Below are 22308 nucleotides of genomic sequence, written 5' to 3' on the forward strand. Positions count from 1 at the left end.
TGTTCTGACAGAGCAAATAAGATTCTTAAAAACTAAAATCTGCTCTAGAAATACTGTCTATAAAATTAAACTATTACATACATTAAAGTAGCTATAGGTAACACTTCCTTTGCTGTCTTCAGTAGCTCTCTGGCTTGTACTTTTAACCAGATAGCTCTTAAAAATCTCTCAGATGCCGTCTGTGAAGCAACAAAAAAATTCACAAGGTATTTAGAAGCTTTTCTCCCTTTTTAGAATTTGTGTCTCTTCATAGGAGACCTGATACAGTAAGCTTGAAAATCATTTGCCTTCTAAACAAATGAGTTTTACCTGTAACCCACACATTGAGGTTTGTTAGGGTTCATCTGTTTTTGTAGTAGCCTTTACAAAGGAAAGTTTGACTTGCAGTGACTGCCAGAGGTTTCTTGCTGTCTTCTTCAGTACTTATCTGGAATCAGACACACCTAAGTTGCTTTCCAATTGTCTTTTCAATTTGTTTACAAAAAGTTGGCAAAATTAAAGAATGCCTCTAATATGTGTCAAGTCATTAACATGAATAATTATGGGTGTGGATGGGGGGGTTGTTTGTTTTGTTTGTCTGTTTGTTTGTTTTTTAAACTTGTCTCCCTCTTTAAGCTACCCTGTAACTGGTCCTTTGTTGGATTGTTCTTTATTGCTGTTTGTTTACCTTACATATGAATTTCAGTGTTTCATGAAACAGATAAGCTCTTTTAAATTAAAGTCTCAAAATTATTGACTTCATCCTTGTGTAGGCAGTGGGAATTCGGAGGTGTTGGACTAAATTGAATGCTATTATTCAGCACCATTAACCAGTCTTGGAACACACCTGCTATACAGTAAATTCCACTATCATATTTAAAATCTTAGTTTTCTTTTATAAATTGATATTTTGAATCCTCTTTATTTGCTTTATTTTTTAAAGTATTTTTTGGTTAGGAACTTGTTTTAGGAACAAGCTTCACTGTGCCATGTGTTGATCCTCTGCAAACATGCATGCATGTTTTCATAGAAATTCAGTGTGACATGTCTTTGCATGCTGTTAAAAGTAATTATGAATGGTTAAGAAAAGTTTTAACTTTGGCTTATTAGCTACTGTTCATTCAGCTCACTTTACACTCATATTCACACTGTCTGAAGAATGTCAAAAAAGCTGTTTTCTTCCTTCCACTGTTTTGTGCCAACATTTAATTTACCCCTCCAAATAATTATTACAGATAATATTATATAAACATAAATAATAATTATCAGCAGTCTCTTTTTTATATATTTTTAAAGGTAGGAACAAATGAGTGAAAGATTAAAAAAATATTTTTGTGACTAGAAAATCAAAATAGTGTGAGGAATAATTCACTTTAGAGTTTATGAAGAAACAGATGTGAGGCTGAATGAAGCAAAGCAGCTGAGGGAGTTTCTCTGGAGGTGCAGCAGAGGACAACACAGAGGTTTTTTCTGGATCTCAGTCACATTACACAACCAATTACTTCAGTTCTGGTCAATAAGGAAAGCTATTTCTTTTCCAAGTAAATGCTTTCTTGGCCATTGCTTCTTTAAGATAGATAAATACTTTAAATTAGGTAAAAAATAAATAGGAATGTTAGAAATCCTGGCACTTGAGTCAGTTTACAGCTGTTTCTCCCTGTACAGGGTTTGTTTATGAATTTGACATCTCTCTTGAGAGAGCCAGATTATATTCCTAAATCATTGGGCAATGTACAAATTTTCAGCAGTTGATAGGAATTTCTGTTGCTGGTAGGATTCAGAAATACCTGAATGAACTCTAATCAGAGAAATACAAGGCTTAAAAGCAAGGGTTCTCTTTTGGAAAGAACTGTGATGCTCAGGAAGGGGAAGAGTAGGAGCCCTCCCTGGGGATGCCAGCAGCCTCCAGGATGGCAGGAAAGGCAGACAGTGGCCTTCTTCCCTGCTCCATTGCTCTGCCAGTCAGGGAGCTGTTCCAGCGCTCAGACACCCTCTGGGGAAAACCCTTTTGCTGGTATCCAACCCAGACCTTCCCCAAAACAGGCCGTTTCCTCGTGTTCTGTCACTGGTTACAAAGGTGTAGAGTTTGGTGCCTGCTCCTCATTTCCCCTGGTGAGGATGTTGAAGGCCACACTGAGGTCTCTCCTCAGTCTCCTCCAGGCTGAGCAGACTGAGTGACCTGAGCCGCTCTCGTACGGCTTCGCTTCCAGACCCGGCACCATCCTCGGGGCCCTCCTTGGACACTCTCTAACAGCTCAATGTCTTTTTATGCGGTGGCTCCCAAAACTGCCCCCAGCACTTGAGGTGAGACCGCCCCAGCTCAGAGCAGAGAGGAACAATCCCCTCCCTTGCCTGGCTGTGCCTGATGTCCCCAGGACAGGGTTGGCCCTCCTGGCTGCCAGGGCACTGCTGGCTCAGGTTCTGCTTGCCATGGACAGGAGCCCCAGGTCCCTTTCTAAAACTCTGCTCTCCAGCCTCTCATTGCCCAGCTTACTCTGCCACATAAGTTCAGACAGAGATAATATCATGTCATCATGTGATGTCTGCTCTGAAGTTCCTGGCTTTGCAGAGTATTTTCTTATTAGTTAAGACTGTTTTGATAGGTAGTGTCATTCTTCAAGGCTAGCAGTGCTGTTTTCTCAGGATGTTATTTCACATTTTAAGTTAACAGTCTGAAACACTTTGCTAGAACATTTAATAGTTCAGTAGTTCATCTGAGTAACTTACACTGAGAGCTGAATGAATTTTTTTTAATTAAGGCTAGTGCCTAATTTACTATGTCTTTGTGTTAGAGTACATATAGGAGTGTATTTCAGAAAGAGGCTCTTGTATGTGTTCCTCTTCATTCTTGCAGCACTTTCTCAATGCTGATTTGAATCTTTATATATCTCTGATGGGAGCAGCTGTAGTGTCAGTATCACCATGGCTGTGTAAATCCTGAAAGTTTACTGTGTTCTCATACCTTCTTTGGCTAGGAGACCCCTCTTTTAGCATGTGCTTAGGATGACTGTGAAATATTACAATAGGTAGATAGGGCTTATTCTTCAACATGGAAGCCAAAGAGCTGATTTTTCCAGTTTTTGGTTAGAACATTTGTGTCTAAGTGGCTTTGCAGGGAGATGCAGTCGCTATATGGAAACAATTTATGTACAGGAATGGAATGGTGTAAATCCAGATAACAGTTTTAAAGAAGTTAACCCCAGCTTTGGAAGCATCTATCACAAATTACTTGATCTTCAGAGAAAAATAACATCTTGCTAATGTCTGCTGTGGAATACATTCATAGTCTTTTGAAGTATTTTCAAGAAGTTAGTATGGCAAAATATGTTTGTTTCCTAAATATAATATCAGAAATACCAATTAAGTTCAATTTTGATTTGTATAAATATAAAAATTCTTATTTAAATGTATAAAATCCCACTGACATAAAACCTGCCATTGCCATTTTAGCAATGTATATAGTCCTTGTGGGATGCATCTTTTGAAAATTAAATTATTCCTTAAGCTTTAGTTTTCCATTTAAGCAGGATAAATGAAGCCTTTCATAATCTCATGTAGCCACCTGTTTCAAGAAAACACCAGGGATTGTCTGTCCTTGAAATCCAGTAAAATGCTGCAAATTGCATGTTTCTTGACCATCTCTTTTTTCATGCTCTTACACTGCAGTAGATTCCTAGGAATGATAGCTGTTCATTATCTTGCAAAGAGAACAAGTCACACTTAGAATTTAGATGGTGCTTTATTTCCCACTTCACACAAATAAATTATATAAATGGTCAGTGATTTCATATTTTGAAAGAATTGAAAATCACTAATGTGAAAAATCTGTAATGTAAAAATGAGTATTGCAGAAGTATAGTAGACAGTTAAAAATTAGAGTGACTGGGAACTTGTCATACCACTCCCAGACAGCAATTTTCTGCTGCCAGTGTTTTGGTTGATTAGGTATGAATATAGAAGCAAAAAATTATGTGCATATCATACATGAATATGCATAATAAACTCATGTTAATCAAGGTAAAAAGCTATGTGTAACAAACCAGATCATCCAAATTACATGCTAAACCTATGTTCATCTACATTTTGATATCCTAGCATCTTTTTGTAATCTTAAAAAAAAGGGGGGAATTAAAAATGTTTGTTGTAACAATCTGTCATGATAATAACATATAATCACTACAAATTAGTTACCCTGAATTCAAAAGTCAGGACACATATTTTGAAAACTGAAACATAAAACATCATTAAAAGTGCCATTCTGTTATTATGTGGAATTAGAGTGAAGCCAAAATGTAAATTATCAACTTAATAGACAAATAAAGAAGTCCCTTCGCTTGTGTCATAACTAAGGACCAGCCAGGGGAGTTACTTGAATACTGGACTGTTTGAACTTATAGTCAGAATAAATAGATGGCCATTGTACATTTGACAAACTATCTGTCCCTCAAGAAATACATTTAAGAAATTACTTGGAGATTAGGAAAAAATGTTGTAAAATACAAAATGAAAATAAATTTGTACTCTCTAAATAAATGTATTTTGATAATTTATTAATTTAGATTATATTTATCTAACATCTCTTCAAATTTGCATAATTTATTGCTCTATTAATTTACGAATGAGTAAAGAATAATGTCAGAACTTCACAAGGCATGTGATTAATTTCAGTGATATGTAAGCCATATATAAAATTTTCATAAAGCTGAAGACTTTTCTAGTGGCATCTTATGATAGTCATAAAATTTTTAGGATGAGAAAAAATTTCTGTCCTAGGCTATTCTCATGTATAAAGTGTGCCATTGAAGTATCATCCTTCTGCTTATATTCAAGAGGATCTCAAAACTTTAAGGCCAAACTGCTATTCCTGTATTGTAGTCTTTTTATTATCCCTGAAATAAATATTTACTGTTTATAAACATAGGTAATGATGTTATATAAAATAAACAGTATTATGAAATGTATACATTTATATAAACATGTCAACTGTGTCTTCCTGAAGGATTTACCTGGCCTAATGATATCTGAATTGATTGAGGGATTGAGTGGCATCATGGGGTGGATTTGGTTACAAGTGATAGTTTCTACTAACCCAACTTTTTATGTAGAATGCTGTGGCTGTATAAAATGTGGCTGTCAAGTTTTTCAGCATGGATTAAGGTAATTATCAAACTGTAATTCAGATTAAGTCTTTAATGAGGATAAATCTAAGGCAACCATGTTAGAGTTGTGTTCAATTTATGCTGCAGTTGCGACCAGAAATAGGATATTGCGCTTGTTCAGCAAGTTGATCAGTATGAGGGAACTTGTGTGTAATTTTTGGTGCGTGTGGTTTATGTATGTATGTATGTTAAAATTAGTGTCTCCATCTTGCTGCAATCAAATAAGCTCCTCTTGCCACATTTTCCCAAATGATTGGAACCCATTGGTACCTAGTGCCAGTTAATCATGAGACAATTTTCTGTGGGTCATCTTTGGTTGGTGGCATTTTTCTGTGTGCAAGGGGTAATTTCTACTGTAATAATAAATCATCTTTCTAAAAACTTGTCTCTGAGAAGGTAATTGATGGTCTTATTTCCTGAATGCATCTCTTAGCTAATTTTTTTCAATATCTGAGAAGTTTTATAGAGAAAAAAATGTAAACTGTCTGGAGTTGAGTATTTTGAACAGAGACCAGAGTGGTACAGTCACCAATGGAAATGTAATTTTTTAACAGTTAAACCAACTAGGTAATACATGGACATATTTCTTCCTCTCAGCCTTTCCTCAGTTTAGTTCACTGTTTCCATTTGGTCAGTAATTGGAAGTACTAAAAGATGAAGGTTTCTCAGATATTTATACATCTTATGCTTGATTTTTATGATCACAGCACTCAGTTGTCTCGGAGGCAGTAAATCCCTGCAGCCTTCAGACTGTACTCACCTGTGAGGGACAGATTTGGGTGTGCAGATTAATTTTTCCAGTCTTCTGAGTAAAATTATAAACTCCATAACTAATACTGGTGACAGAAATCCAAACTTACCAGCAATCACACAGGACACGAGGGAAAGGTTTATACCTTTTTCCTCTTTGATTTAATCAGACAGTGACTAAAACGTTGCCACCTACCCAGAATTGGTCTCTGCAGTATATTTTTGGAAATTCAGTTTGGTTGTTTTTTTTTTTTAAATCTTTAACATCAAGATTTTCTATTTAGGCCTCTGCAACTTTATGGAAAAATTGTGTGTTCTTCAGAAAGTGAAAAATGAACAGAGTGCAGATTTAGTCAAAAATTCATGTCTGTGCATTACATAGCTACTCTCACTTTCTGCTTGATATTTATTTTTGTTCAAATGCATTCACAAATACAAATACTTGTAAAGAAGTCCATGTTGCGTAGTAGAAGTTCTGTTTCTGTCACCTGTATTGAGTGAACACTACTCTGCATTTTCTGCAGCTCTCTGAGGGACAGCATGGGAAATGGGGGAGCCCTGAGAGAGAAAAATGTACAGTGGTACATGGCTTCTTCCCTTCTGAGTGTTTAAAGCTGCAATGACATTACAGAAATAAAAAAAAATACGGGGAGGAGATATGGTTCTTTTTTCACTGCTTCATGTTTTTATAAATACTTCCTTAAAGTATTAAATTTTCTATGAGTTTTGTGAAACTTTTTCCTGACAGCAGCAGATGACAATGGAATTACACAGACAAGAGTTAAGTTCTCATTTGTAGAAACCTTGGCTTGTACAGTGGTGATAACAGGGAAAGGGTACAGTTCATTTTCTCATACACCTTTGGCTGTCTTGTTTTTGAAGGTTAATTTCTTTATTGTGGGACCATTTATAGTATTTTCAAACCTCTAATCACCTTGTAGTAATACCATTCTTCAAATTATGCTGCCACTGAGAATTTTTGTATTTGCATGTATTTAGATCAATCCAGAGACTATAAAGAGTAAAAATTTGGGCAATAGTTAGCTTTTTTATTAGAATGACCACCTTTTGGAAATCCAGTAGAGAATTTAGTATTACAAGTCCCTTTGTGTCATTGAAAGACTGAAAGACTTAATTTTGCAAAGCTATAAAGCTTGCATTTTTAACACAGAAGAGCTGCAGCATAATGAAGAGTCTCAAAGCAGCATGTTGAAAATTATATTTAAGTTACTTTTCTGTAGGAGCCCTAATAACAGAAATATTTCAAAAGCAGATTATTTTTGTATTATGATATAGGTATTCATTTCCAAATCTAACCTTAGGCCATCAAACCTGAAAATATGTATGTAAGTATGTATATGTATGTATGTATGTGTCCTGTATTTAAGATTATTTTTGGACCAAGGCTAAGCACGTGAAATACTTGTCTGTGTATACTCTTTGCTTCTCATTTCTGGGCTCATGTCAGTTCTACATACAGCTAAATTCTCATATGAGTGCAGGAGTTGCTTTTTTGGAATTTCCTGCCCTTGTAAGATCTATACATTTGTAACAAGTAGCACTAAGAGGCACCAGTGGTGGCAAAAATTCCACGGTGTCTGCCCCACTGGGGAGCCTTGAGTTCATCCTGCATTTCCAAATAGGGCACTGCCAAACTGTCCTGTTCCAATGTCCTTTTGCATGTGGGACTAAGTTACCTGAGACTGACCTGATGAAAAGAGCAAAGGCAATCAACAGAAAATTTTTTCACTGAGACTCGAATATTTGGCAGATTTGCTCCAAGTATCACTGATGCCATCTTGGAGTGTAGTGCCAGACCTGTAGCCATTATCCTTGTTGTGGGGAACTGGTCTTGGCTTAGATCATCAGACTTTGCCATCAACATTGAGGGTCAGGAGGTTTTTTAGTATCAAATGCTGATTGATTTTAAAATCACAATTTAAATTGACAAGCAGAAAATTTCTATTTACATCATTGATCTTAATGTGTATTGGGTAAGCCAAGCCAAACATCCAGTTTCCCTTTTGGTACAGCATTTAGAGCACATTTTTGTCTGCAGCGTGCTTGCTAAGCATTTATTTTAAACTCAAAGTTTCTTTGAGTTGACCTGAAGAGAAAATAATCCAGTGCATATGTATTGAGGTGATTTATATACCTTAGTGCAAATTAAGATTCTTGGCTTTTATGGTTTTTAATTTGTTGGAATATTCAATCAAAGTGTGTCAAGCTGCATTTCACTAGAATCCAGTTAAGAGGTGTAAAACTATTTTGAAAGAGGTTTTTATTAGTTACACAAAATTATCAGAAATGTGCTTGGTACATATAAATATTTAGACCTGTATTTTTCCAACTATTCATATATTTATATAAACATGTGTGGGAGAGGTAAGTTTGATCCCTTCAGGCAGAGGAAGGACTGAATCCAGTTTCCCCCTTCTCATGTGAGCACAGTAATGTGTGTGTATATCTACACAAGTATAAATCAACACAAGTCAACCTTTTATATATAAAATGTAGTTCTGTTTGCCACAGTCATAGCACATACACTGTTCTTAAAAGCAGAATGACTTTTCTGAAAATTGCATGTTCTTAGATTACATTTTAAATTGATTGTTTGAGAAACTAATCTCTGGCATGGTTTTTGTTCCCGAACAATTTAATTGAGAGTATAATACAGTTTCCTCATACTTTGCACGTAATGAGACCTCATTGCGTATTTTTTACTGAATTCAACAGGCTACCTAATGGAATGTTTTTTGCTGCTTCCACTTTTCTCTTTAATGCTGTTGGCCATGCCAGTGCTACAGGAAATCACTCTGCTGCCTGATAGAGGCAGTGGACATGAGTGTGAAGCAGCAAATATTTTCACTAAGGGTTGCTTGTACTTATTTGGGAAATAGTGACAGTGTTTCCCCATAGTCAAGCCAGTAGTATGGCAGGTAAAATTCTAGATGGATAAAAGTGAAGCAGTGTATGTTGAGGAAGGGTCCTGTGGTGGGTTCTGAGCTAGTTGTTACCATTCAGGAACAGCACTTCTGGGTTTACAGATAATAAACCTTTAGTAATGCCAGCTTAATTACTTGTGGAAGTCAAGAAAAGTCCCAGAAACATGGTTGTGCTGTTAGAAAAGGGATAGAGATGAAAACAGTGCGTTGTTGTGCTGTCATTCTGATCCAAGACGAATGCTGAGTGCAGTTTTGAATTGTCACCTCTCCCCTTGCTAACACAGGAATGCAGCAAGACAGAAGGTCCAGGGAGGTGCACCAAAAATGATGAGTGGAAAAGCTTTTGTATGAATAACAAGCGAACAAAGACTCTTGGTGGTGTAGGGGAGGGCGGGGCAGTGATGTGTGTAAAATCATGGACAGCACACAAGGAGGGCAATTCAGTGGACACCCACTGGATGCAGTGCAGAGCAGGTTCCAAATCAACAGAAAACACTTCTGCCCACAATACAGAGCTGTGAAACTGCTTGCCTCAGACTAATGTGGATGCCAAATTTTTCATGAATTTGAGAAGTAAGCAGGCAAATTCACAGAAAACGAAGCTCTTAGGTATGAAGACAACACAAATCATTTAGGAATTCCAGAAGCCAGAAAACTTCAAGCAGAGAATTTTAGTAGAAAGGTGAGCATATGCCTTCTTTTTTCTTAAGCTCTTACTCATGTTTCTGCTTCAGATGGTAGCATAGCTCTGTATATATTATTTCATGTCAAGTGTATATATTAAACTGAGAGGAAAAATATGAAAATAACATAAAGGTCTAGTTTTACTAAAGACACTGGGCAGCTTGTCACTTGAAAGTATGTCATTTCATTCAGGAGTAGTAACAAAAATTAATAGTATACCCTAGAATCTAAGTATAAAATTCTGAATGCTAAATGACTAGGTTTCAGACTTCACAATGTATTTTGCTTAAATGTTGCACTAGAGCTAAATAATGTATAGGAGCAGATTTTCAGGTGACAGAGAGTAAATGGTTTCCAAGAGATGATTGTAGGCTGTCAGAGCAGAATTCCATGAACCAGGAATGAACTTCAGCGAGCACAGGAGTTGTTCCAGTTTGTAGAATCAAACCTTTCTTTCTAGGAGTGTTGATGCATGAGCGTTTACAGGTTTGTTTTTTTGGAAGAGCTTTTAGAAGTAGGATTTCTAAAAGTTCAGAATCTCTCACAGCTGTTCTAAATCCCCTGCCAGTTTAGTGTTGAGATGCTGCGCTTACACAACTTATATAAGTTGGCTACGTGTTCAACATCTTAAAAAATTCAACAGTATTTGTGTTAACTCGCAAATTCCTAAAGGTTGTGGGAGGTTTTTGTTCAGTGGAAGCAGGTAGGATTTTTGGATTAAGTAGGAGAGGTGTCCAAAAGACAGCTAAGTAAGAATGCTGGACTAGGTGCTACATAAAAGACAGTGACCAGTGTCAAGTATTGAAAAAATGGTTTTAGCAGGTTCAAAGCAGCCTTCCAGATCCCAGTATTATATGTTAGGCACTTTGCCTTAGTTCTGTGGAGTTCTGTCCTCATCTTAGTGCAGTTCTGTCCTCTTGCCACCTGATCTCAAATTATTCTAATGCTTATTCCACCACATATGTTTTTGTCTTGTTGAGTGACATAGACTTGATTGTGTCATCCCTTGTGTAAGGAATGTCATCTTTCATGTCATCTAATGGCTCTTAGGGCAGGATGGGGGAGTGCTGAGCAGGTAACAGCTGACAGCTTTGTAAGAAGCTTTCCTTCTATGGCCACTCAGGTGGCAGTAATAATAATTGTCTTTATGGAGACTTACCCATTATGTTATGGAAACAATCCTATTGTCTTTCATCACCACAATATTAGTGTTTACCTTGAAGTTCCTGGGTTTACTGGTTTTTAATCAGCAACTAGCATTTTTTTTTCCTTTCAAATATCATGTTTGATTTGATTAGACATATGTATCATAGTTTCCCACCTGTATTCAACCAGAAAAATAATATATATCTCCATTTTAGCTCTTTAATCACTACTTCTATCTGAGCTCATTTTTTGTTTAATTAGAATTATGCAATGCCATACATCTGCTTTGCATTTAGGACTGTAAAAATCCAGAAAGCAAAGCTCACTTTCTGCAGTTCATTTTGCAGTCATTTGTTCTTGGAGCAAGGAAAGTTTCAACTACAGATAGTCATTTGTTCTCTAAGAACCAGGATACTGTATCAAGAAAGTGAGCAAGCGGAGAAAAAGTAATTATGATTAATAAAATATATTTTAATTACTATTTCACAATTATTTCAGATGTTATAGAGTAATGATATAAAAATTGGTTTTATTGAATAAATAGTCTTCAGTGCAATTTATAATATATTTGTTGAGGCTTTCTATTAATCTGTGAAAGTACAGATGAAATTAATAATTAAACTTTAACAATGTAAATTTTGCTAAGGTGTCCTACTGTATATTGAACAGAATAGGCCCATGAGTGTGTCATACATCATACGTGCTGGTCTGGTGACCTGTCTGCAGTGCATTGCAGCCGTGCTTCATGGCCATGAGCTTTTATAGTGAAAGATAAGGCTCCCCTCTGTGGTCTGCTGCTTGTCCCCTGCGGCTGATGGCCTCTCTGGAGCTGTGGTGGCCGAGGGTGATGTAACCTCTCTAATTGTCCTTGCTTTTCACAGAGCAATGTCTCATCGTGGAGACGTTGACTGCTGTTGGTGCCAGATTTCTGTGATACAGGCTGAATTATTTTATTTAGCTAGTCACTACTTTTAAAAGACATTAGGTAAAAGTAAATAGTACCAAAGTCTGAAATACTCATAGCTCCTTCACTGGGAAGCCATAACTGTTTCAGGCAAGGTTTTACGTGTGTCTTATTTTCTGCATGGAATATTTTTCCAAATTAGAAGCCCCTTGAAGTCATCATTTATGTATAGTAAATTGAATTTCTTTCAGAGATTGTAAGCAGTTGTCTCTACATATTGCTTTTGTATTGAGTATACTTTCAATCTTTATCCAAAAAGGTTTAATGAAATTTATTCCTCCCAACTTCAGCAGCTATTGTGGCGCCAGGCATTTAGCAAGGCTTGTGAGCTTGTTGTCCATTCAGTAGTGACTGTTCTGAGGAGACATCAAGGACATGAGGAGAAAACATAAAATTATGTACAGATCGGGAAGGTCTAAATTTGGCTCTGGGACTGAACTGCAGAAAGGAGAGGGTGGGGGAGGATGATTACCTCTGGAATTGAATGCCAGATGCCAAAGTTCCTGTGAGACATGGAGCCAAAACCTGTCTGAGTAAATGGGAGGCAGCCGCTTTCTACCACCACCCATTAGTCTCATAGGGCACCAGGAACAAATCTGCATTGCTAAAGCTGAGATTTGCAGCCATGAAGGCATCAGTATGTAATGGGATTTTGATTTTAATTTTAATTAGTTAAAAATACAGTAAATTACAGGGTTTGATTGTTTTTTAATCATCGTTTCCATTAAAGAATGTTAATACATTCTTTGAAATCAAACACTTGACTTTGAAAGCTGAACATTCAAAAAAAGTTGGAAAATGTCAAAATGAAGATTGTTCAAACTGTTTTAATTTGTCTCTTGCATGTATGCATAGCGATAAGATCTTTAATTATGTGATCACATAATTTTTTCACAGGAGGAATGCTGCCCAGAGAATGAATCAGGGGTGTTTATTAAAGGAAGCTGTTGCCTCCAGAACCCTTGCCTTAATTGCTGGAAAGTGTAGTAATTTAAGTAGAGGGCTGCAGGAATCAAAAGCACTCTCTCTAGGGCGTTTGAAAGCTTCCAGAAAGACTAGATTTTACTTTCTCCTTTTGAAAGGGGTTTTATGTGATTCTGGGAGGTCACTTATTTGGAAGTGATCTCTGTGTTTCTAGTTGCTGTGGCACACAGGCCAAGGTACTTAGGCTCAGCTGCATTTGGACTGAACACGAGTGTGCTTTGAATGTGTAAAACACTGTATAAATGCAAAATCCTCTGAAAAGTACAGCCTGAAGTGCCCTGCACTAACGTGGCCATGCCAGGATTGCTGGAAGACTTTTCTGAGTTTTAAGCAGTGAGGTTCTAATCTGCAAAATGGAGATAGCATCACCCTACTACAGTTCAGTTAATTATATGTTTTGAAGCATTCCTGCTGAACACCATATAAGGAAATTATATAGAATATAAAACATATAAACATGTAATTATACAACATATAGTTACAACATATTGCATATAAGCATATGCCATACATTATAATATATAATATGGAATCCCGCTCTGGCTAGCATCCTATAAGGGAAGCTTTGGGAACACTGCTGGCTGAAGGGAGTAAGAAGTATGAGCAATCACTTTGCAATCTAAACAAATGAGGCAGAACGCTAGAAATTCTCAGTTCACTCCATAGAACTGAACACTCCCTTCGTATTTTTTATCACTGCACTAGATGAGTGCAGCAATAAAAGGATCTTGCAGAAGGAAGGCAGCATGGGATCATTTAGTTAAAATTATATGTAGGTATATAAGCGGTTCTGTCATTTTAAGTGCTTGACTTTCTGTTGTGTTTGGTGGTGGGTTGCCTGGCCACCCCAAATGTGCTGAGACCTTTTAGATGCAGCTTTGGCAGATTTATTTTCTCCAAAGCATTTTGGGGAAGAGGAAAAAAGAATGGTAGATCCAGATTTCTTGTTTGCTTTTGTTTTCTTTTGTTGTGCCTTGTTAACAACTGACTTTTAATGGAAGAAACTTAAATCCTGAAGACTATTTGTTCCTTGCTTTTTATGAGGAAGGAGGAATTTTTAATTTTTGCAGAATTTTGCACTTGAGTATAGTGAGGATGTATGGAAATGTTTCAAGGTGAAACACTGATATATATAATAATAATGAATAGATTATATCTGTAATATGTTTGATGAGGAAAGAAGAAACTAAGTCTAATTCTGGAAAACAAACTGATTATGATTTTGTTTTCCATAAAACCACTCTAAGTCTAGTATAAGGAATGCCACTTAGTTTCCTAAACTAAACAGGAAATTTATTTTAAAAATTCAGATATTTATTGTCTACATCTGAATTTATTCCTATAAATTTTGATCCCCCTCTTAATGATCTCTTTTATGTGTGGCAAATATAAATACATTGCTATTTTATGTAAATAATCTTCTGCACCTTAGCCTCAGAATAAAACCCAATCAAGAGAAAAGGCTAAAATTATTTTCCACTTCCTCTTATTTTATGTCTATTCTCACACTTTTTAAAAGTTGCATTTACCATTTCTCAGGAGAATGAATTCATAAATCTCTTCTGCTTTGGTGAGGGAATACATCTTTTATATTTGTATATCTTCTATATCACACAGTATTATAGCATCAATTACAATAGCTATTTTACTTTGCAAAATCAGTTACAGGATATTAAGTGAATATCAATTTATCAATTGAAATGGATCAGATACTAGTTTTTAGGCAGCTTGCCTAAATTTGCTGTTTTAGAAGATGTCAATACCATGAGTAGTGGGGAGTTACTACGTTTTTCAAATAGCTCTATGTAAAATATAGAAACATTGAATGATTGTTTTAAATTCAAAAGGCTCTTTTGTCATTCTCATGCATGTTTTAAATGAGACATTTTTCTCCTGAATTGGAAGGAAATGAGATAGTAGCCTATCTGTTCATAATTTTACTCACTTTTCCTGGTTACATGCATTTTTAAATGACTGAAATATCTACTTTAAAAAAAAAGAGCTAACTTCAGAAGAGCAGGTGTCTGGTCTGCTATTTATCTACCTTAATAGGCAGTATTTCACATGAAAGAATCAGTCTGGTTTCTTGTGAACTAACAGTGACAGGATGCAGGTATCATAAAGTACCATGATTATGTGCCTCCCAGGTATAATTCTGATAACCACTGAAGCAGTGCTGCAGCCATGTGTTGTTGGTTTATCCATCTATAAATTTATGCCCTTTCTTAGACTGTCTTTTGAAGCATTTTAGTAAGAAGTTCAAACTTGGCAGTGAAGAAATTATACTCATGTAGTTCTGTTTCATAGTTTAACTTCTGTGTGAGTAACAAGACATTTAAACAGATTGTGAAAGTGTTTTTTTCTTAATACCCTTTACTTACAGTTCCTTACTTTTTAAGTTGAAATGGCCGTAAATGATCTTTTATGCTTACAAATGAAATCTATTTTAATAATAATCTGCTCCCATATGACAGAAACATATATATTGTGATGTAATCCTTTGTCCAAAGACTCATGCAAGATGTTCTTCAGGCTAAGAAAGTGGAGTTATTACCTTTTCAGGATAACTGAGCAAATGTTACATGAGATTCCCTGTCTAAGTGATCTCTGTGATTTTTCCTTTCACATTCATCCTGCTGAGTCTTTATTGGGTGTAACTACAAGAACATTTTAGCTTGGATCAGGAGCACTTAAGCCATTCTGAATTCAGTCTCATTATTGTTCCCGCTTGTTTCTCTGTGATTCCCTCAGCTGGAGCATGGGATGGTGTTGGTTACGGGAGGAGGCAGTGGGGAGCTGGGCTGGGAGCACACAGTGTGTGCCTGCAGGAAGGGGCTGGCTCCGTGACACCTGAGAGCAGCTGGGCTGCCTTCTCTGAAGGGTGCTCTGCCTGGGGCCACGGGGCCTTCAGTGCCATAATAATCATAAATGAGACATGCAGCAATGCTGGCATCCACATTGGAGGGGTCCAGTTGGAATTCTCTTGCTCCACTGTGGCTCCAACTCTGGAGTTGCCTTCTCTTGTGCAGCTTTATGGTGGGTGTGCACAGTGGGAGGTGGTGGGAGCCCAGGAGCTGTCAGGTGCTCCTTGTGTGCCAGCATTACAGCCAAGTTGCCCACCAGGCAGTGCCATCCCCATGGGGCAAGAAGCAATAATAATGGCCCATGTAGACCACCTGGCCAGAGTACTGAAAGCTTTGCACCTCCATGCCATCAGTTAAGAGTATATTGATCAGTATTCTGTTTTTGTCTCTCCACAGTCACCAATTACAACAATGTGGTAGAAGCAAACTCAGATTCAGATGACGAAGATAAATTGCATATAGTGGAAGAGGAAAGTGTAACGGATGCAGCAGACTGTGATGCCAGTGTGCCAGAAGATGACTTGCCAACAGACCATATAGTATTACCAGAAAACAGTGAAAGAGAAGGGAGCACAAACAGTTGCTGGGAAGATGAAGGTATGTGCATTTCTACTGATGATACTCTGTAAAAGAAAGGTTTCTGAAATGAAGAGTCAATAGAACTTTTTTTGGTACCTTTATTACTGAAATAACATGTAATATTCACAATCAAAAAAGAGGTTTTATAACATATTTATTATACCCTACTTCCTGTTCTTCATTTATTATTTGAAGCAGATTCAGAGGTGGGGTGATTCCATTGGCATTGTTTAGCAGGATCTTCCAGTCTGTAGATGCAGCACTCCAAAGGCTGATCAGAGACTAGTTACTGGGTCTTGGTTTTTTCAAGTCTTTGCCTGGCAGGTCTCTGCCAGAGCTCCTTGTAAACTTCAGGATTGGCTCAGCTTGGGGAGTAAGCAGTAAACAAAAAACATGAAAAAAATCAGGTGTTAATTTCTCTCTTTTTCCTTGTAAAACACAGGCAGAAAAAATAATTTTTAGGTGATTAGTTTTAGAACTGGCCATGTAAGTCATAATGAATCCTTATTTTGAAAACACTGGAAGGAGATAAATGTGGCACATATTACGCATCAGGTTTAGAAGCTGAAAATTTTAAGCAGACAGGAAATGGGCCTTTTTTTACTGTGGAATCAGATACTGAGTTTCATAATATCACACAGTGTGCTTACTTTTGAGCCAAATTGGGATAAATGCATAAATTAGTGGAATTTATTGTGGAATTTGGTCTTAATGCCCTGAAACATACAGAACGCCTTCCAGCATATCCCTGTTTGTATCTGAACTCTAGCAACAATTCCTAGCATCCACCTATTAACACTGGTGGTTTAATACACAGTGCATGACTTCACATCTAAATAAACAGAAAGCAGTCATATGGTCCCTAACTGCAGTCCAGCTGAGAGAGAGCAGCTGGGAGTTCAGAGAATAGCATCAGCTCAGCCTGTTTTTATATAGCTGCTATTGCCAAGGTATGCTGTGCTGGGAAATGAGTATTTTGGAGCTAAATTATTAGGTAGGTAATTTTCTTCATTTTCTTGTAGTATCCTGGTTTTCCTGCAGGCTGTGTCTATCAGAAATTGCAATTCTGTATAGGCTTGAACCCTTCAAGCATAGGTGTAGGAAACCTGAAAGGGGAAGGAAGAAGAGCACTGACTCCCACACATTTGGGATCAAGACCTCTTGGACTGGATGTTTTCTGGAGATGTAACCATCACACGGCATCTCAGCAGCTTCCTGGGGGTTTTCAGGGCCCTAGACATGTGATGACACCTTTTTTGACTCCTTATGTCAAATGTACCATTTTTAACCTTTAAAAACTTGTTCGCTTAATTCTAAATTCTTTTAATTTTCAATTCTACTGTGGTTGTAGATTTGCAATGTAGGCAATGCTTCTCTGCTTTGGAGTTGGCTAATGAGGACAGAATTTCATTGGTAGCCAGATGATTAATCAATTGCCATACATGCTTGCTCAACAACCACAAATTTCCTCTGTAAAAAGTTATATATTCTGAAGCCTCTTTTGCAGCAGTCTAGAAGGGTTTTTTAATTTGATAATGAGGGTTTTTAAATAAATAGTTTAAATTTTTGGCAATGACTATATGAGAAAAGTGAAGACTACATTAGGTTTTATGGAGCTTTGATTTGCTAGGGTAGAATACTGTTTACTCTTTTGATAGCTTTCCTAGAAGGAAAGTTATGGGCTGAAAATCACATCATCAGTCTTGGTTGCATGTCAGAAATATGAAGAGAGAGGTACTGAATACATGATCTCTCACATACAGGGAAATGTACTGGGTTAGATGGTGTGCAACCATCTTCAAGACTGGTGATTACCTTTAGAAAAATATACTCTACAGCAGTTTTAGTAAGTTGTGTTTCATCAGTAAAGTACTGCTCAGTAGTTCTGGGTTTAGCTGAACTTGACAGAATGAGTTTTTTGCATATTTATTCTGTTCATGAATTGCCAAGAATAGAAACAACACACATAACATTTCTTTATCAGATTCGTTTCCTTCCGTTTCCAGTCATTCTAACTGAATTTCTGAAAGACCCTAGGAACAGGTGTTTTAAATATAAGGTGTGTTTCTCGAGAGGTTTAACTGAAACAGTCCTATGGGTTTAAAAAAGTGAACCATGTGTATCCTGTACAAGTTGCTGACAGTGTGCCAGCATTCATGTGTGCAATGATTCCCTAATATGATTTTTCTTTGCTTTAGTTAGAAGTAAAACCTATGCTACAATTAAATTAAAAAAAAAAAAAAAGGCAGGAGTTAAACTTACTTTATTAATGCTCTTTAAAAAGCATTATTATGTACTGTAAGTATTTAGCAAACCTGGAGACCTTGGGATGGAGCTAAGATATCTTTGAAAATTTGAAAAAAAAAAAAAATCCAGACTTTGAAATAACCTTCAAAATTGAAGGAAGTTATGTTTTATTTTAAGCTCTTTCTGGAATTCAAAAATTCTTTAGGTCATCAAATTTTAGGTTGAGCCTATATGTTCAAAAGTGTGTTCTGACATTTGGTGGGTTGTGTGACATCTCTTTGATCAAAAAGCAACCAACCAGTCAATACTGCAAGCTGTAAATAGTGCTTGCTACGTGAGTATCAGAGAATTAGCTCTGAAAAACTGAAATTAGAAACTCTCTTGGTGGGCTTTGGAATTTATTCCCTTCTCTGCAAGTAAAGACTGCAGTGGAAATTTCAGTGAAGTTTGTCCTTCTGCCTACAGCCAAAATTTTCACTTTGCTAGTGTTTTCAATTTGATTAGTTATCTTAGCCATGCAGAGATCTGTACTGTCAGCCAATGTCAGTAGTTGTCAGGCATGTTTGCTGCTAGTTAACACTGTTCCCTGTCATCTGAAAATCATCAGCATTTAACCCTGGGAAGCCACACTGTGTCTGTAAGCAGCAGCTCATAAACAGTGATGAGATGTAGAAGTCCAAGAACCTGTTTTACAGCTATCTGGTATGTCCAGCTGTAATATCAGGATGGATATTCATGACCTAGATGCTATTTGTGGAGACCTCTATTTAAGCTGTCATTTAGCAGATAGCTTGAATTTCCTCTGGAACTCAGAACTGTGACTTCTGCTTAGTGGAACAGTGTCTTAAGATCTGTTTCTCCATCATGACATCCCATTCTGTTGCTTCCCAGCTGTGTGATAACTGGGCTTCTGAGCAACGTTGCCTTTCTTTGTGGACCATACAAAAGATGTATATATATGTACAAAGATGTATATCTGCTTTATATTTTTCCAATTATTAATTATTTCTACAGCATTTCCCTGTGGAAAAGGGTTTCTCCCTGTCTTATGCTCTACTTGTAGCTTTTAGGAAGAGACAGTACCAAACAGAGTTAGAATTACTAGAATTGAGAAGGGGTTTAACTCCACTAGATTAATCTATAATTCCATAAATCCTTGACATTCCCTTGGGAAGCATAACTTTTATTTGTACTGAAGCCAGTGGAATTTACTGGAGACACTGTAATTTAAATTTCCAAAGTAATAACTTACTGATATTCCCCCCTCATGTAGATCTTATTTCATAATGGAGAAAAATCACAACCATCAAAAACCCTCCTTAAAAAAAAGCAGTGGGTTTGTATCATGTTTGATTTTAAGAAATTAAATTTTGTGTTTAAATTTGCATTGCATCCACTCATCCATCTTACAGACTCTGGACCAAGTCTGGTACCATGAGCCAAAAATGTAATTAGTTCACAATCCAGAACTGACCAGTATAATACAGGCTGTTTGAGTTGGTCCGGGTTTTTTGAGGGCTTTTTTAGATGTCAGTTGAAATTAAGGTAAGATTTAAGAGTTGCAGTTTCCTTTTAAACACATTTCTTGTTTAAAGCAAGAAATGTGTTTAAATTGTCACTGTTTGCAGATACTTTGGGTCCATGGGTTTTGGTCAAAGTAGGCAGAATTAAGAAGCTTTTCCTTTGAGGAACTGGTACTATTTGAGAAGTTAAAAGTTCTCCTAGGATTTATCATCTTCCACATAAAGGAGAAATTTGCTTCTCCTGTAACTAAAAAGCTGGAATGTTCTGGGCTTTTGACTTGCCAACCTAAAGGATTTTTTTCCTCCACTGAAGTAGAGTGAAGTAAGGGAAATAGAGGTATAACAGTTGCCATTTCATGTCAGAGCAACTGTGTGCTCTAACCTTCTGCATCACCTAGAAGGCTTTTTCTAGAGTGTGGGTCTGAACCACGCAAGGTTTCCATAATGAAACTGTGAAATAAAGTTTAGTTTCACATCTATTAGCATAGCACAGTACTGATCAAGAGCAAACCAAGCAACATAGCTTTCCTCTGTAGTTCTGCCATAAGCCAGGTATGGATGGAAATGTCAGCAGTGGCTTTTCCTGGGGGAGCTTCCCAGTCCGTGCTAACCAAGGAACCGAAATGAAGAACAACTTGGCCATTTATTGATTTGAACCAACAACCTGTAGGGAGTTAAAACTTCCATGCTGCATCCTTGAAGGCTGCAGCTCAGCAGAGCTGGCAGAGCTGGGGCAGCAGGTTGGCTCTGCAGCATTGGTTCTGCAGACTCATACTGAGTCTTGGAATTGATAGTTGTTCGAAGGGGGAGCACGTGTTTAAAATCCATTTTTTGTTTAAGCAATCACAGCTTTAAGTGGTTTCCAGATGATTTGCCAGAAAGAGAACACATTAGGTTGCTGTTTGCAGACATTACGAACAAATTATCAATCATTTCTGAAAACCACTAATTGGACAAAATAGCATAACTGGATTTGTTTTATGATGCTTGGATTTCTGGAAATAATATTCCAGTGTATCAGGTAGCTGCATTTGTAGATGAATCCTTTAAGTAGCTGACCCTATTTGCTGGTGAAATACAGTGACCATGTCTTCACCTCTCTTCACATAATGCGTGTTTAGTATTGCTTCCTTTTAAGGTTTGGTTTCCTTAAGTATGAAATATCTTTGTGGTTCAACTGATCACACACTGCTGAAATAATGTGCCATCCATATTTTTTAAAAGAACACTGTGTTTAAATGCACTTCTTCTAAACAATACAGAAATGGAAGGCACTGCTGAAGAAATAACTCAAGTATATTAAGTTGTTGGTGTGCATGTGACTTTTCTTGTTGTTTTGTGGGATTTTCTTTAAATATTCATTCTTTTTGTGAAATGTGCTATTTCAGCTGGAAAAGAAAGAAAGGAGATCCTGGGGCCTGAAGCTCAGACAAACGAAATTGGATGTACAGGTATTTCTTTGTTACTCTGAGTCCCTTAATCATAAAGTACTATTGAATTTTGGTTAGGTGAGTATCATTCTGAAATCTTTGGATTTCTCCCACCACTGTTTATAAAAATGCTTTGCCTTTCCATGCTAGAGGTCTTAAACTGTAAACTGTTTTAGCTGAGGAAAAAAGTCTGGGCATCATTTGGTGTCCAGGGTCCAGGGGTGTAGGTGACCAGTGACAGAGCAGCCCTCCCTCCCAAGGACTGAGCACACAGCTCCAGCAGCCCTGCGTCTCCAAAGGGCTAAACAAGGAATAGCAATGAACTTACATGTAGGTGTCAACAGGTAGTGTTTTAAATTGTGAAGAAATACACAATAATAGACTTAAGCTAATGCTGTATTTTCTTACAGACTCCTCTGTTTGTACTGATTACACAGAAGGCAAAATTAAATGTGTACTTCAGTTTCAGACTCAAACAAAAACAGGTGGTTTGGTATTTTTCCCATTTCTTTGCTTGACAGAAGATTAATATATATCCCATCCAACTTTTTAAAACTTTCTGGGGGTTTATTTAATGCCCTTGCTAGATAGGTAGATAATATCAGAGTAAGTCTGATTTAAAAGTAAACCCACATCTGAACATTGGTAAGTTTTAAACTGTAGTTTTACACATTCTTTTCAGTTCCTGTAAAGCCAGTTTGCTCCATGTAAGTATGGAGAGCTGCATTATTCATTGCATTACAGTCTGCATATGAGAGACTGCCTCATGTCATAAAAAGATTGTGTCAAATTTTAAATTGAGTATGTGACTTCACAGTGAGAGATGAATCATAAAACTTCTCTTTCCTATTAAAAATATACCTCACATTAATAGTGGAGAACATCTGTCATGATTTAGGGTGCTGCAGGCAGAGCTTTCACAGAATGTTCCGCCATGGTAAAAATAAACTCTGTGAACAATGTATTTAGCCAAATACTTGGGATCAAATATTTATTGTACAAGCATTAAGTAAAATATTTAATTTATTATCTGCTAATTTTACAATACAGTTTT

The 22308-nt window shown here is 36.9% G+C and overlaps 1 protein-coding gene across 2 annotated transcripts in view; it reads left to right on the top strand.

The window, feature by feature from the left end:
• ZEB1 (zinc finger E-box binding homeobox 1) overlaps positions 1-22308 on the top strand; it is a 121440-nt gene that overhangs the window by 81319 nt on the left and 17813 nt on the right. For both annotated transcript variants that reach the window (XM_063414785.1, XM_063414778.1), the window contains exons 2-3: positions 15872-16072; positions 21213-21275. In XM_063414785.1, coding sequence (XP_063270855.1) covers positions 15872-16072; positions 21213-21275 — 264 coding nt within the window. The remainder of the gene's footprint in view (positions 1-15871; positions 16073-21212; positions 21276-22308) is intronic.

Source organism: Prinia subflava, chromosome 1 (assembly GCF_021018805.1).
Source record: "Prinia subflava isolate CZ2003 ecotype Zambia chromosome 1, Cam_Psub_1.2, whole genome shotgun sequence".
In the NCBI taxonomy this organism is placed as follows: Eukaryota; Metazoa; Chordata; class Aves; order Passeriformes; family Cisticolidae; genus Prinia; species Prinia subflava.